Source organism: Furipterus horrens, unplaced genomic scaffold (assembly GCF_987537825.1).
Source record: "Furipterus horrens unplaced genomic scaffold, mFurHor1.1.pri manual_scaffold_4, whole genome shotgun sequence".
Taxonomy (NCBI): Eukaryota; Metazoa; Chordata; class Mammalia; order Chiroptera; family Furipteridae; genus Furipterus; species Furipterus horrens.
Window position 1 is genome coordinate 7,725,542 of NW_028327174.1, and position 14,837 is coordinate 7,740,378.

Genomic DNA, 14,837 nt, shown 5'->3' on the forward strand with positions numbered 1-14,837 from the left:
AAAAAATTTTTTTTTTCTTTTATCGTAATTATAGACTCACAGGAAGCCAAGAGCTTTTTAAGAGCTTAGAAAATAAATATTTGAGACCTAAAGAAAAAAAAAAGTATCGGCTTCCAAATCATAAAACTGCAAATCTGGAATTAATAAATGTTTACTGTGCTCCAGAGAGTTCCGGGCAAGAAGGATGCAGGGAGGCCCACTCCAAGACACATCATAATAAGGGTGCCAGTGGTTGAGGATGAAGAGAGAATCTTAAAAGCAGCAAGAGAGAAGCAGTTGGTTACCCGCAGAAGAGTCCCCCATAGAACTGTTAGCTGATTTCTCAAAGGAGATTTTGCAGGCTGGAAGGGGCTGGCAGAAGTATTTGGAATCATGAAAAGCAGGAACCTACATCCAGGATCACTCTACCCACCAGCAAAGATATCATTTGGGACTTCTGGTCAAGATGGAGGCATAGGTAGACACACTTCGCCTCCTTGTGCAATCACAAGGATCACGACTAATCCCGAAACAAAAAATGCTCAGAACTGCCAGAAAATAAAACTGTATGGAAGCCCAACAACCAAGGACTTAAAGAAACCATATTCATCCCAGTGGGTAGGAGGGTGGAGGTGGTGAGCTGGGACAGAGAGGATGTGGTGTGGTGGTGGCAGCCGGTGGAATGGGTGGTCCCACATTCACATGTGATGGGTAAAAATCAGAAGGGACACCTTGGAGTGAGTGATCCCAGCCCCAGGCCAGGCCATGCAGCTCAGGGTTCCAGCGCCAGGAAGATAAAGCCTCATAACTTCTGGCTATAAAAACCAGTGGGGGTTGGGATGGCAGAAGAAACTGCCGGTTTCTAAGGAGGGTCTGTTTAAAGGGCTTGCAAGGTCTTAGAATGTATGCAAACCGACCAAAAACTAGAAGGGTGCCAATTGCATATGGGAATTGGGTGAAGTGATTGGAAATGAGGCAAGTGCCGAGCAAGCCTCTAGCAGCCAGGCAGTGCCATTGTCCCCTCCCCCACATACAGAGCCACAAAGCGGTAAAGTAGGTTGCCATGCCCTGGCTCCACCCCATACAACTTAACAGGTGCGCTAAGACAGGGAGTCAAAGCAGCTCTACCTAATACACAGAAACAAACACAGGGAGGCTGCCAAATTGAGGAAACAAAGAAACATGGCCCAAATGAAAGGACAGAACAAAACCCTATAAAAAGAACTAAATGAAATCGAGATAGCCAACCTATCATATTCAGAGTTCAAAACACTGGTGATAAGGATGTTCAGAGAACGCAGTACAGCAAAAACATAAGGGGAGAAATGAAGGCTACATTAAATGAAATAAAGAAAAACCCACAGAGAACCAACAGTGAAGGGAAGGAAGCTGGGGTTCAGATCAATAATTTGGAACACACGGAAGAAATAAACATTCAACCAGACAGAATAAAGAAACAAGAATTCAAAAAAATGAGGAGAGAATAAGACGACTCTGGGACATCTCCAAAAATGCCAACATCTGGCTCATAGGGATGCCAGAAGGAGAAGAGGAAAAACAAGAAATTGAAAACTTATTTGAAAAAATAATGAAAGAATACTTCCCTAACTTGGTGAAGGAAATAGCATACAAGTCCAGGAAGCACAGGGAGTCCCATACAAGTTAGACCCAAAGAGGACCACACCAAGACACATCATAATTAAAATGCCAAAGGTTAAAGATAAAGAGAGAATCTTAAAAGCAGCAAGAGAAAAGCAGAGAGTTCCCTACAAAGGGGTGCCTATAAGACTATCAGCTGATTTCTCAAAAGAAACTGCGGGCAAGAAGGGACTGGCAAGAAGTATTCAATGTGATAAAAAGTAAGGACCTACAACCAAGATTACACTATCCAGCAAGTCTGTCATTTAGAATGGAAGGGCAGATAAAGTGCTTCCCAGACAAGGTAAAGCTAAAGGAGTTCATCATCACCAAGCGCTGATTATATGAAATATTAAAGGGATTTATTTAAGAAAAAGAAGATCAAAACTATGAACATTAAAATGACAACAAACTCACAACTATCAACAACTGAATCTAAAAACAAAAACAAACTAGGCTAACAATAGAACAGGAATAGGCATGGAGATCATTTGGAGGGTTATCAGCTGGGAGGGGGAAATGGTGCAGGGACTAAGAAGCATAATTGGTTGGTATGAAATAGACAGGGGGATGTTAAGAATAATATAGGAAAGGATGAAGCCAAAAAATTTATATGCACCACCCAGGACTGGACTAAGGGGGGAGGGATTGCTAAAGGAAGAGGGGTACTGGGAAGAGGGGAGCAAAGGGAAAAGAAATTGGGACAACTAACAGCATAATCAATAAAATATACTTAAAAAAAAGAGAACAGTATAGGATATGTACAGGCCAAAAAACTTATATACATGACCCATGGACAGGAACTAAGTGGGGGTATTGCTGGAAGGAAGGGGGGGTACCGGGCAGAAGGGGGCAAAGGGGGAAAAATTGGGACAACTGTAATAGCATAATCAATAAAATATACTTTTTAAAAAAAACAGCCCTGGCTGGTGTGGCTCAGTGGATTGAGCACCGGCCTGCAAACAAAGATTGCTGGTTGGATCCCTAATCAGGGCACATGCCTGGTTTGCGGGCCAGGTCCCCATTTAAGGGTGTATGAGAGGCAACTAATCGAGGTATCTCTTGCACATCGATGTTTCTCTTCTCTTCCTCCCTTCCCTTTTCTCTAAAAATAAATAAATAAAATCTTAAAAACAACAACAGCAACAACAGAAAAAGATAACATTTGGAATCAAAGGGCAGATGAAGAACTTCCCAGACAGGAAAACACTGGGAGCGTTCATCATCACCAAACCATTCTTGTGTGGAATGTTAGAGGGACTCGTTTAAGAAAGGGAAGAGGATCAAGACTATGAATAATAGAATTGCAATAAATATATATCTGTCAACAGTTGAATCTGGAAAGCAAACTGGGTGAACAGGAAGAGCAGGGACAGTACGTGGTTTTGCTAGATGCTGGATGGGGGGTGCTGTGGAGAGGTGGGGGGACTGAGAAGTGCAGATGGGTGGTTGCAGGGTGGCCATGGGGATGTGGGGTGCAGTGTGGGAGATGGCCCAGGGAATGGTGATGTGGGGGTTGCCTGCGGGGGTGGGGGTGCTGGGGGGAGCGTGGGAGAGCTCTGATGGCATGGTCAGTGGAATATAATTTTTAAAAATGTTTACTTTGCTCAAACTTAAAAGGTGGTAGTTAATTAAAAAATTGTATTACATTTGAAAACAAGTTTGCAGGTTGAATTTCCTTACTTCAAAAGTGGGCCCAAGTCTTCCTAGAGGCTAGTCACTCCTAAATAAGAACCCCATAGCCAAATAATGTCTAAAACAACAGTATACGATTACTTTGGAAAATGTATATTGAAAACCACTTCATATAAACTTAATATGGGATGCGAGTGATTTTTAATGTTTTCTATGATGTGCCTGGAGCCTGTGTTATCAGGAGAGTTTTTGGCAGAAAACTGCGGGAATTGCTTTAAAGGGAAATGTTCATAAAACAGGAAGTCTGGAGGAAGGAGATTCCCATGGCAAGGTAATTCAGGGGCTCAGTGAAATGATCAAAGATCGGGGCTCTTGTCTGATCATGGATTATGGCTGTGTAGAGACAGTCCTTGCTCTTAGGAGAGACAAGCTAAAAATTTTGGGGTGAACTGTCTTTAACATCTGCAAATGAATCAGTTAAAAAGGTAAATATATGTAAAGAATAATTAAACAAACTGAGTGAACATCAACAACTGGGAATCTGGGTGAAGGGCATAAGGATGTTCATTTGCTGCTCTTACATTTTTTTTTTTTTCTGTTGGTTTGAAACTTTTCTAAATTAAATTTGGAGACTGTGAGATAATAAGAGATGTACATTTTGTCTCTGACCCCAGTTAGTGACAGTTTGTAAAACCCTTATAATTTCATAAGCAATAGAGATGCTAAAAGCATCTTTTGTTCTCATATTTCATCTACGACCCTGGTTCCCCACACAGAGCTTCTCAATCCCTTGCAGTTTCCTGAGTGATAGGAGCATCTTTTGTTTAATGAGGTGAGTCTGGGTGCACTCCTGGAGGGTTTCAGGATGGAGCTGGCCATCAGAAGGATCAATTAGAGGCTTGGGACTTTCAGCTCCACTCCCATCCTCTGGGAAGGGGAGAGAGGCTGGTGACTGAGTTAACAATCGATTATGACTATAGGATGAAGCCTCCATAGAAATCCCAGAAGTACCGGCTGGGTGAGCTTCTGGGTCAGTGAACACATCTGCATGCTCAGAGGGTGGAAGAAGCTTTTGCATCTGGGATGCTCCTGGACCCCACCCTGTGTATGTCCTTGTCTAGCTGTTCATCTGTATCCTTAATCATTCATTCCATAATAAACTGACAAATGTAAATGTTCCTGAGTTCTGTGAACCATTATAGCAAATTATCCAACCTGAGAAGGGGATCATGGGAACCTCCACTTTATAGCCAGTTGGTCAGAAGTACAGGTGACAACCTGGGCCTTGTGACCAGCCTTTGAAGTGGTGGAAAGTCTTGTGGGACTGAGCCCTTAACCTGAGGGTTCTGCACTAACTCTGTTAGTGTCAGAATTGAATTAAATTATAGGACACCCAGTTGGTGTCCGCAGAAAACTGGAGAATTGCTTGATGGAGAAAACCCACACGTTTGGTGTCAGAAGTATTCTGTGGGGAGAGGAAACAGTTTTCCCTTTTAGTTGGCGTCAGAGTGGGATTTGCTAAAATGGCCCTGGTTCATGGAAACCTGTGGTTTGAGAAGGGAAAGGAAGAAAGGGCAGGCATGAGGAAGCTTTAGCTACTGGGATGGCTCTAACTCTTGGGGAACTAGTTTCCTGGATGCATATGGAAATGCAAAAAAAAAAAAAAAAAAAAAGCAAAATACATAGCCCCTTGGTTATGGTTATTGGAGACAGCTAAAATGAAATCAAAAGAGAGCGGCGGGGGTTACTCTGATGCTAGACCAAGCTCAGATTTCAGTGAGTCTGACTTGGGCCACGAGCCTCAAAGGGGCAACAGAAAGTACCTCTAAGGTCTCTGGCCACCAAGAAAGCAGTCACCACGGGGAGAAGGCAAACCGAGGAAACCACGGAAACCAGGGGCCTGGTGTGAAGGAGGTGTTGCGCTTTGTGGACCGGTGTCGCCCGCTGCCTGAAATACTAGCAACTGGGGAGCCAAGCGAAGGGCTTTCATCCTGCCGTTCTTGTCCTTCCTAATTTTCCTCAATTAAAAGTTGAGGAGAAAGCAACCCCAGCAAGTCCTTCCCATCTTTTTTTGCTCTACAGCCACCAAGCGGAGACATATGTCGGTCACGCCTGGTGATCACAGAATGGGGGCAGCAGCTTCTATGCCCAAAGCCACAAGAGTGAGTCCTTACCCATGTGCTTCTTTAAAAGTGACACAAACATTCCTAGAACCTCCCCTCATGTCTTACTGGTCAGAAGTGCACCACCAAAAAGAAATAATAAGGGGGAGGTCAGCAGGGAGGGGGAAAGGGGAGAGAGGGGGAGATGGTATAGGAATTAAGAAGCATAGTAGGAGGGAATGGAATAGACGGGAAGAGGTTGAGAACTATATGCACAACCAATGGACATGGACTAAAAGGGGGGGACAACTGGAGAGAGGGGGGCCACCGGGTGGAGGGGAGCAGAGGGAAGGGAAATTGGGACAACTGTAACAGCATAATTAATAAAACATATTTTTTAAAAAAGAATTAATAAAAATCAGTAAGTATAAATAAAGTTGTTCCAGAGGTTAAAAAAATAATAATAAAAATAATAATGTAGACAAAAATTAAAAATGAACAATCAAAAAGAAGTGCATCACAAGTCCACGGCTAACCCAATCACTGGCCAGAGGCAATCAAGTAACTAACCATGATCAGCTTAGACTCAAGCTTTAAACAATCAAGATTCATTACCTGGAACTGAGATGCCCACCCCCCGTGACTCACATGCCACCGAGTGCTGCCCCGAAGGAAATTAGGATTCTGTCGGCAAGGAAGGTGGGGAGTGGCTGCTGGGTCCAGAGTGAGGCCACTGAGGCAAGTGCTGCCTTCCTCTGCGGGGCACATAACTTGGGCTGGTCAGCAGCTATGCGCTATCCCCTTGGGCACAGGTTCTAAGATGGGCATGGAACCCAAGCCAGGCCCTAGAGTCTGCCTGGGATGTGGGTCGGGTGAGAGGGGCCCACCGTTTGGGCCGCAGCACGGCCGGCCAAGGGATGCACTTGGAGAGCGCGGGGCAGCTCTGAGCTCCCTCACGCCTGAGCCGGGCTGAGCGGTTCTGTCCCAGCCCCATGTCCCGGGAGTGCAATGATGCAGCCAGGCTCAGTCAAGCGTTCCCTCTTCAGGAGAAGCAGCACACGGGAGAGAATTCCCCCAGACCTCCAAGACCCTCCCCTCACTCTGCAAATGAGGAAGCAGGCTGAGCAGGAAGGGGCTTGTGCAAGCTCACGTGACAAGTAAATCAGTGACAGCCAGGCCTGGAACAGGCACGGTATCTCCCCGCTCAGCATCTGTAGGCCATCTGGGGCTGCCCCGTGGCCAGCTCATAGCTGAGCACACCCCCTGCACCAGGTGCTGGGGAGTCCGCGACACATGTCCGGCCTGGAGGAGCTCAAGCCCAGCAGGGCGGTCACAGTACCCCACGGGGGTGCCGCAGCATCTCACCTGAGCTCCCAGAGGCTGGGAACTGTCTCCCCGACCCTCGGCATGTCCGGAGAAGGGGCCGCAGCCTCCTGGAGTCAGCCAACGCAAATTCAAATCCTGCCTCAGGTGATCACACTTTGTAGCTGTGTGCCCGTGTGGAAGTTAGTGCTGCATTTCCGGACTTTATTCTGCAAGGACCTCCCTAAAATGGGACGAGTGATACAAGCTTGCTGGGTTCTCTGAGACAAATCAGTGCACAAAGGCTCAGCGAGGACATGGCAGCCGTGGTGGGACAGCAGGATCCGGAGCAGCGGGAAATGCACCAGGACTGGGTGAATCGGGCGTACAGTACATTGGACTCATCACCAGCAGCGAGAAAACCTGGGCTTTCTGTAGGTCTTGCCGTTCAAGACTTGCAACAAACACTAAATGAGACGTTGACAGCCCTTGAACGGAGAGGAGTACACTGAAGCACAGGTGACAAAAGGTGGGACCCTCACCCAGAACTGGGCCAGGCTCCTGCTGGGAGGTTGCTTTGCAGCACACAGGCCTCCGTGGGAAAGGTCCCAGCAGCCTTCATCCCTTCCGCTCTCAGTAAAGAAAAACAGGGCTTATTCTTATTCATTCTTCAATAATGCAGCCTTTGGGCTCTGCCCCGCACATCTGACAGTGATATGGCTTGTGGGGACAAGTCCGGGGAACCATTGAAAACATCAGGCATTTTACCTTTTCAGTAACATTTTCTAAAACTACTGGTCAATGTATTTGAGGTGCTCAGAGGCAAAAGCCTGGGACTCTTCCTTAAGGTCCTGCCCGCCTCTCCTCTCTGCTTCCTTCTATAGTCTTTCTCTCCTCCCCACCTTCGTTGGGGGGTGACACAGCCCTGATAAGGTGGCTGCCAGAGAATGTTAACCTATTTTGTCCTCCTGGGGAGGTCCAGGCCAGGCCCCCACTTGGCTTGAACGGACATTTTCAGTTTTCTGTCACTTGCGGGTGTCTGCCTCTGACATTTCACTAACGAACTCAACTTTATTCGACTGCTGTGATCGTGGTGGGGAGGGGAACTCATACGTGCCACAGAATCTGACATGTGGGATTATTATTCTAATGTAAAACTTCCAGGGGTAGCTGCTATATCAAAGCCTAGGTCACCTGCCAGATTTGGACTTTCAGCTGGCTGATTCATCCTGGGACTCATGTGGTCAGGTCATTCAGCAGACATTTGCCAAGTGCTCACTTTATAGGTACATTATGTATGCTCCAATAAAAGACACAATGTTGAAAGAAGAAAAAGACTGGCGAGGGACACCCACCGTGTGACTGAGTTAGGTACTACTGCAGAGAATACCCTGGAACTGGGACGGATCACTTCCCGCAGGGGAAGGTCGTGGTGGGCCAGCTCTGGGGAGACCAGGCTCAGCCAGCGGCTCCCTTTCCTGCCCACCTTGGACAGACTTCGACCACACAGGCGCTCCCACTCGCACTTTATTAAGTACGGGAGGACTAGTTACAACAGGGTGGAGGTGGCAGGGAAGGCCCAACCCCACCCCCACCATCACTGGCACACAGTAATAAATAAATAGCTGGGACTGGCACAAGGGACAAGTGGCACAGCAAACACTGATGGCACATGGAGGGACATGAATGTCCCCCTTCTGAGCTGTTGCCACCATCAACACTGGACTGGTACCATGGTCGGGGAGGGCGGGGCTCTTGGCTATGGCAACCCCCAGAGCCATCTGAGTGGCCTCCTGGACAGCAACCTTGGTGGAGGGGTGTCTTCAGTATGTAGACCTTGTTGACTGACAGATATCTGGACCCCTGGCTTATCCAGTGAGACCCAGACTGTGAAGAGGCCACTGTCACTCAGACTTCTATTCAGGATCTAAAAGACCAATGGGTCACAACCTGCTGTCCTGACTGGTCTGCCCAGGATCTAGGACATGAAAGGGTCATTTTTACTGAGGCTCCCAACTGGTCCACTCAGGACCCAACATCAGTGAATCACTATGACTTAGCCTTCTGGTTGGTCCATTCAGGGCTCAGGACAATAGTGGCTTGTGGTTACCTAGACCTCTGATTGGTCAACAGGAACCCAAGGTCAGGACCTGGGGAGCAGGTAGAGCTCTAGATACCTCAGGGAGGGGTGAGGAAGTTAAGTGCTCAGGGTTGGGGGAAATCTTCAGTGGGCATCTGGGCCCAGATTTCAACAAGGGCAGGAAAAAGGCCACCTTGGCTGGGTTGGGCCAGGGCAAACCAGTGGGACAAGGGGGGGCAGCTTTTGGTATAGCAAAGAGTGCTCAGCCACCCTGGGAGGGGGTTCAAGGGCCCTCAAAGCTTTCCTGGGTCCCAGACCCACCAAGGGGTAGGAGCTGGGGCCGGAGAGCCAGTGGCACTTAATGCAGCGCCTGGCCCACCCCCTCCATCTGCGGGGTCAGGGTGGGGAAGGGGTGGGGCTCAGTCCTCCAGCCCTTCCATTAAGTCCGCGACGCTCTCCACATAGTAATGGGGCACCAGGTCCTGCTGGCCGGCTGCCAGGTAGGCCTGGGCCTCCTCCAGGCGGGAGACACCCGTGAGCGTGAGCACGGTGGTCATGCCACAGCGGTGGCCGAAGAGGATGTCGGTCTCCAGGCGGTCGCCCACCATGAGCATGCGGGCAGGGTCCACGCTGAAGTGCTCCGTGATGCACTCGAACATGTAAGGGCTGGGCTTGCCCACCACCAGGGCCTGGCGTCCCGAGGCTGTCTCCACGGCAGCAGCCAGGCTCCCCGTGCCTGCAGGGAGACGGAGACCCAGTCAGTGCATGGGGCGCTGGAGTCACCAGATGCCCAAATTCAGACTCCATCTTCCCCTTTCTCAGGCAGCCTGTTTAACCTCTGGGTCTCCTTCCCCGTCCCTAACATGGCCCTTATCTCATGGGGGTGCTGTAAGGACTGGAGAAGCCACTGCATGTGACTGGGTCTGGCTCCGTCAGTCCTGCCCGAGGTTCACTGTTTCAGTCTGGCAGCTGTGTGCCTGCGGGTGAGCCACGCCGCCTGCCTGATTTTCCTGGGACCCGCTGGGAAAGGTGGCTCCAAGCACCGCCTGCCTCCGAAGAGGCGCCGCAGACACCACAGAGGCAAGTGCTCTGGCCGCGGAAAAGCAGCTCCCAGACAGCAGTTGGGGTTATTGCTACAAGAATGTGCGTTCCTGGCACTGGAACCAGGCACAGCCGTTTCAGAACGTGGCAGGGCACAGAAATGTCTGCACCTCTGACCCAGTTGGCCTCTGCCGGGACAGTGGTCACAAGAAGAGAATTCAGATTGGAGACAAAAAGCTACACATTTGAAGATGTCTGTGGCCACAGTAACTGTAATACCCAAAATTGGGGACCACGCCCAAGTGTTTAACAACAGGAGGACTGTTCCGACTCCTGGGCACTTGCCCCAATGAGTACAGTGCCCGTCCTCCAGGCACATCTTTGTGACAGAATGTTCTGCCTTCACACTAATGTCCCTGAGCAAACGATGATGATGATGATAATCACAATTTACTAAGCACATTCTGAAGTGCCAAGGGTTTTGCTGGGTGCTCATGGAAGCCCATTTTATAGAGAAGAAAGCTGATGCCCAGGGATGTGAAGTAACTTGTCCAGGGTTGCACAGCGTAAAAAGTGGCAGATAAACTATTCAGGTAGGTGTGACCCACTCACGTGCTGGGCCAGCTTGTACTCGTTTGGGAGTGCTGAGGGTTTCATTTTCAGGAATTCTGTGCTGGTGGTTAAACAAAGCCACTATTTAAAGTCCACTTCCATAAACTTACGATCAAATGAATTATGTTTAAAACAAAGGTAATAAATCTCAAAACTCATCACTTCCTAAAGATTTTACCATTATCTATGCTCTTAAAGATGATTTGTACCTGTACCAATGGAAATACTATATAATGGTGTGCACACCGCTTACCAGTCCCATGTTCAGTGACTTCACGTTGCTAGCTTGAAAACTGCCATGGTGGAAATATTTATACCATGGACAGTGGCAAATGCTGTAAGTCAGGGCTCCCCAGAGTATCACACATTTATCAGTGCACAGCTGGTCTGACCCCAAGGGCTCTGGCTTTGTATCTCCTTTCCCACAGCATAGTTAAGCCAGAGTCTCGGAAGGGTCAAGTGGCCCCAGAAGCGGAGGAGGAACCTCCCCCAGGTCACAGGACCAGGGCAGAGCTGGCTCAGAGCAACACCACTGGGAGGTCCTCCCTGACATCTGACTTAGAACTCGCCTACTTGTTTTCCTAATAAGTGGATAGGAAAGGAAGGCCACTTGCCCCTCTGGGGAGAGATTCCTTCTAGCTTGGGAAGGGCTCAGCCGAGTCACCCCAGAGTGTTTCTCTCAGCTCTCAGCTCCTTCCTTTCCCACCAGGACAGAGCTGATCCTTGACTCCCATGTCCCATTTACCCACTCAGCTAATATTTAATGAGGCCCAGCTACACACCAGGCACTGGGATAGACCAGTGGACACAACAAAGAGCCCTCTGCTCTGGGGGAGCGAGCTTCCCAGCAGGGGAGTCTATGAACTTCCTTCTGCCCTCAGACTACTATGACTTCCTTCTCTCAATATTCTATAACCCAAGACTGTCATGTTTTGATGGTGACATATTCCTAAGACAGCAGGCATTTCATTTGCCAGCTCAAGCGGCACCCAATTTAGGAGCCCTGCAGGCGGAGGGGGAGTGGAGCGAGAGAGGTGCCTTATTTCAGGTTTGATGCACAATGGCGGTCTTTATTACTACTTGCATACCACTGTCTCTGCACCACTCAGTGTACAGACGGGATGGCAGTGCTGTGTTTCTGTTTGTTAAGCCTCTGCCTCCCCCTCTAGGCTGTGGGAATGACCAGCAGGGCCGCAGGCACAGCCAAGTGCGTGCCGAGACGGAAGGGGCAGGCGTGGGCAGGGCCTGGTCTCTCCCCGGCTCCTTCACACCACCGTTCCTGAGTCCTGGGGGCCTCTTAACCTGAGGCCTCCAGGGAGAAACTCTTCATAGCGCGGCCTAGGGCAGGCAGCAGCCGCTGCAGCCGGGGCAGCCCTCACCTTGGGTTTATGGGAAAACTGAAGCTGAAGTGGTCCAGCAGCACGTAGGCATGCAACAAAGCCAGGGCAGGGCTAGAACTACAGATTCCCAGACCGGAGCTGGTTCTGCCACGGCCCAAGCCCTGTTCTGTGTTTCCTCCCCTAGGGCCCTGTTCTGCACGATGTCTCCTCTAGGAAGCCTTCCCAGATCTCCTGAACTCTAGGCCCTCCCTGCCACCACATCATAACACCGTGTCTAATCCTCAATGAATACCCAACTGCCCTGCCAGGATTTGGTATCAACGACTGTCTGAGTCAGTCACCAGCAAGGATGGAGTGATGGGAGATCGGTCCCTGCCCTCAGCCTACTGACTGGAGTACTAATTTGTCCACACACACTGATGACTGTCAGGTAGACTCTGCTACCATCTGCTCTTGACTACCTCGAACTCTTCAAGACGTAGGAGCCTCGACCTGCTCCTGCTTCCTCTGCAGGTCTGAATAACCAGATGACAGCAGTGAAGAGTGCCTTGGGTGGAGGAGACAGGGGATGGGTGGCCACAGGATCCGAGTTCAGGTCCCTGTACTCTTGGGCAGCTCATTCCCCCTCTCTTATCCTCAGTTCCTTTAACTGAGAAATGGGACAATAACCCCCATCGCCAGAGTAATTTGGAAACTAAATAAGAACAGATTATTACCAAGGCGCTGTAACATGACAGGGTTCTGGATACAACTTACATCATTTGAGCATGGACGCACACAGATCACTCTCCACACTGATGAAACCGGCATGGTTAGCATCCCCATTTTGCAGCAAGCACAGGGATGCTCTGAGGTTATGTAACGGAACAAGATTACAGAGCCCTGGAGCTGGAAATGGACTCAGGTCAAACTCCAACCACCTCCTGTGCTCATGCACACCTGCTTGTAAGCCGACATGCTATCCGAACTCTCCGACCGGAAAACGACCCTTCCGGGCTTTGTCCCCAAATTCCCGACCGCACCCCAACAGCGGGGGAGACAAAATGACAGGAGTCCTTGAGGCTGGTTCGGGAAGGTTAGGGCTGAGAGTCGGGGAGCCTGGATTCTGCCTGCAATCCCAAGGGCCACCATGCGCCTCGGTTTCTTCATCTGTCAGTCGGGGACACCACTGCTGCCCCTTCCAGTGTGACGGCTGAAAGAATTACCAGACCTTGACACAAAGGCCCCGTGGGCTTTTGCTGGGTGGTAGACGCGCTAGCAACTCTGCTGTTCCCTACCTGTCAGTCACCTGGAGACGCCCCTTCCCCGACCCTCACCTCCAGGTCGCCCCCGCCACCTCGCTTTTCCGGCCACCCCCGCGCTCACCAGGAGTCCGGCTGCCGTCGCTGAGCGGGTGCCAAGGGTCGCGGTCAGTGACCACCAGCAGGCAGTCGGGGTTGCGCAGGTACGCGCACGCCTCGCTCAGCTTGGCGAAGGAAAAGTGCTCGTCGTAGCCCACGAGCACGGCACGCACGCGCGGGGTCGCGCCCGGGTCCTCGCTGGGGTCCCCGGCCAAGCGCAGCCCCGCGGTGCGCAGCTCGGCGCGCAGCCCCTCACCGCCCAGCACGAACACTGAGCCCGGAGCGTCCGGCGGCCCGGGCAGGCGCTGGCGCAGCAGGCGCGCGGCGCACAGCGCAGAGCTGAAGACCTGCTCGGCGCGCAGCCCCCCGAAGCCGAGGCGCGCGAAGCGGAGAGCCAGCTCCGGCCGCGCGCGCCGGCTGTTGTTGCTCACGAACAACGCCGCCTTGCCGGCACGCGCCAGCCGCTCCACCAGCTCCGGGGCTCCCGGCACGGCGCGCTCGCCGTTCCACAGCACCCCGTCGCAGTCGAACAGGACCCCCTGCGCCCGGCCCAGCACCTCGCGCAGGGCCGCGCCGCGCAGCCGCTCGCAGCGCGCCATGCAGCCAGCTGGCTGCCCGCACGCCCGCGCCGCGCCGCTTTCTCTCCGCGGGAACGGTGCGCTCATCCGCATACCACTCGTCCCCAGCACCCGCCAATCGGCACGCCGTAAGGGCCAGGGGGCGGGGTTATGACCTGGCCTGGGGCCAATGGAGGCGAAAATCTCGGAAAGGAGCAAGGCCTCAAGCAAACCGAGCTTGGAGAAAAGGGCGGAATCGCGGCTGGCACCAAGGGGAAGTGACCAATAAAGACCTCTCTTGACCCTTCGCTCCGCCTCCAGGCTCTGCTGGGCCAGTCACTGCTGAGTTTTAACTCCGATTAGCCTCTTACAGGGGTGGGAGCCTGGGTGACTGACGTTCTTTTGACCAATAACGAGCTACGAGTAGAAACTGTGGCGCGAATAGCCGCCCTGCACCACTCAGCCAATCAGAAGCTTAGTTGAGCTGGTTGCTGAGAGGAAAACAGATGCTGAGGGAGATGGCTTTGGGTCCATCTCCTTGCCCTCTGAACAGTGGACGATGTAGGTGTGAGTGAAGTCCTGAGAAACTTTGTGGGTATGATGGCGAGACAGGCGCATGGTGTCTTCCTGTGCGCTGGGGCTCTTGACCTACACCAGTGGTTCTCCGTGCTAGCTGTACTGTATAGGGTTCCCTGGAACACTCATTATTTTTAGATATAAAATTTACATACAGTAAGATGTGTAAATCTTAAGTGTAAAGTTTGATGACTTTTGACAACTGGTTTTTATTTTAATTTTTAAAAGATTTTATTTCTTTTCAGAGAGAGAAAGAGAGGGAGAGGAACATCGATGCGCGAGAGAAACATCAGTTGGTTGCCTCTGATACACCCCCAGCCAGGGACCTGGCCCGCAACCCGGGCACGTGCCCTGACAGGGCTGAATCGGCATTGATGTTTTTAAAAACCAGTCGTCTGCCCCCCGGGTGTGGCTCAGCGGATCGAGCGCCGGCCTATGAACAGAAGGTCGCCTTTTCGATTCCTGGTCAGGGCACATTCCTGGGTTGCGGGCCAGGTCCCTGGTTGGGTTAGGGTACGAGAAGCAACCACACAGTGATGTTTCTGCCTCTCTCTTTCTCCCTCCCTTCCCCTCTCTAAAAATAAATAAAATCTTAAAAAATATATTTAAAAAATACCAATGCGTGGTAGGACCCC

General features: G+C 50.9%; 1 protein-coding gene and 1 pseudogene across 1 annotated transcript; one reads left to right on the forward strand and one right to left on the reverse strand.

Annotated features, from left to right (window-relative positions):
• Positions 1 to 6,973: 6,973 nt before the first annotated feature.
• Positions 6,974 to 8,645, forward strand: LOC150011052 (protein BRICK1 pseudogene; annotated as a pseudogene).
• PDXP (pyridoxal phosphatase) lies at positions 8,166 to 13,861 on the reverse strand. Its single transcript, XM_090272468.1, has 2 exons — positions 13,095 to 13,861; positions 8,166 to 9,472 (listed from the first exon to the last, which is right to left on the reverse strand). The coding sequence occupies exons 1-2, from the start codon at positions 13,738 to 13,740 to the stop codon at positions 9,156 to 9,158; spliced, it is 963 nt and encodes a 320-aa protein (XP_090128594.1). The 5' UTR covers positions 13,741 to 13,861; the 3' UTR covers positions 8,166 to 9,155.
• Positions 13,862 to 14,837: the final 976 nt, after the last annotated feature.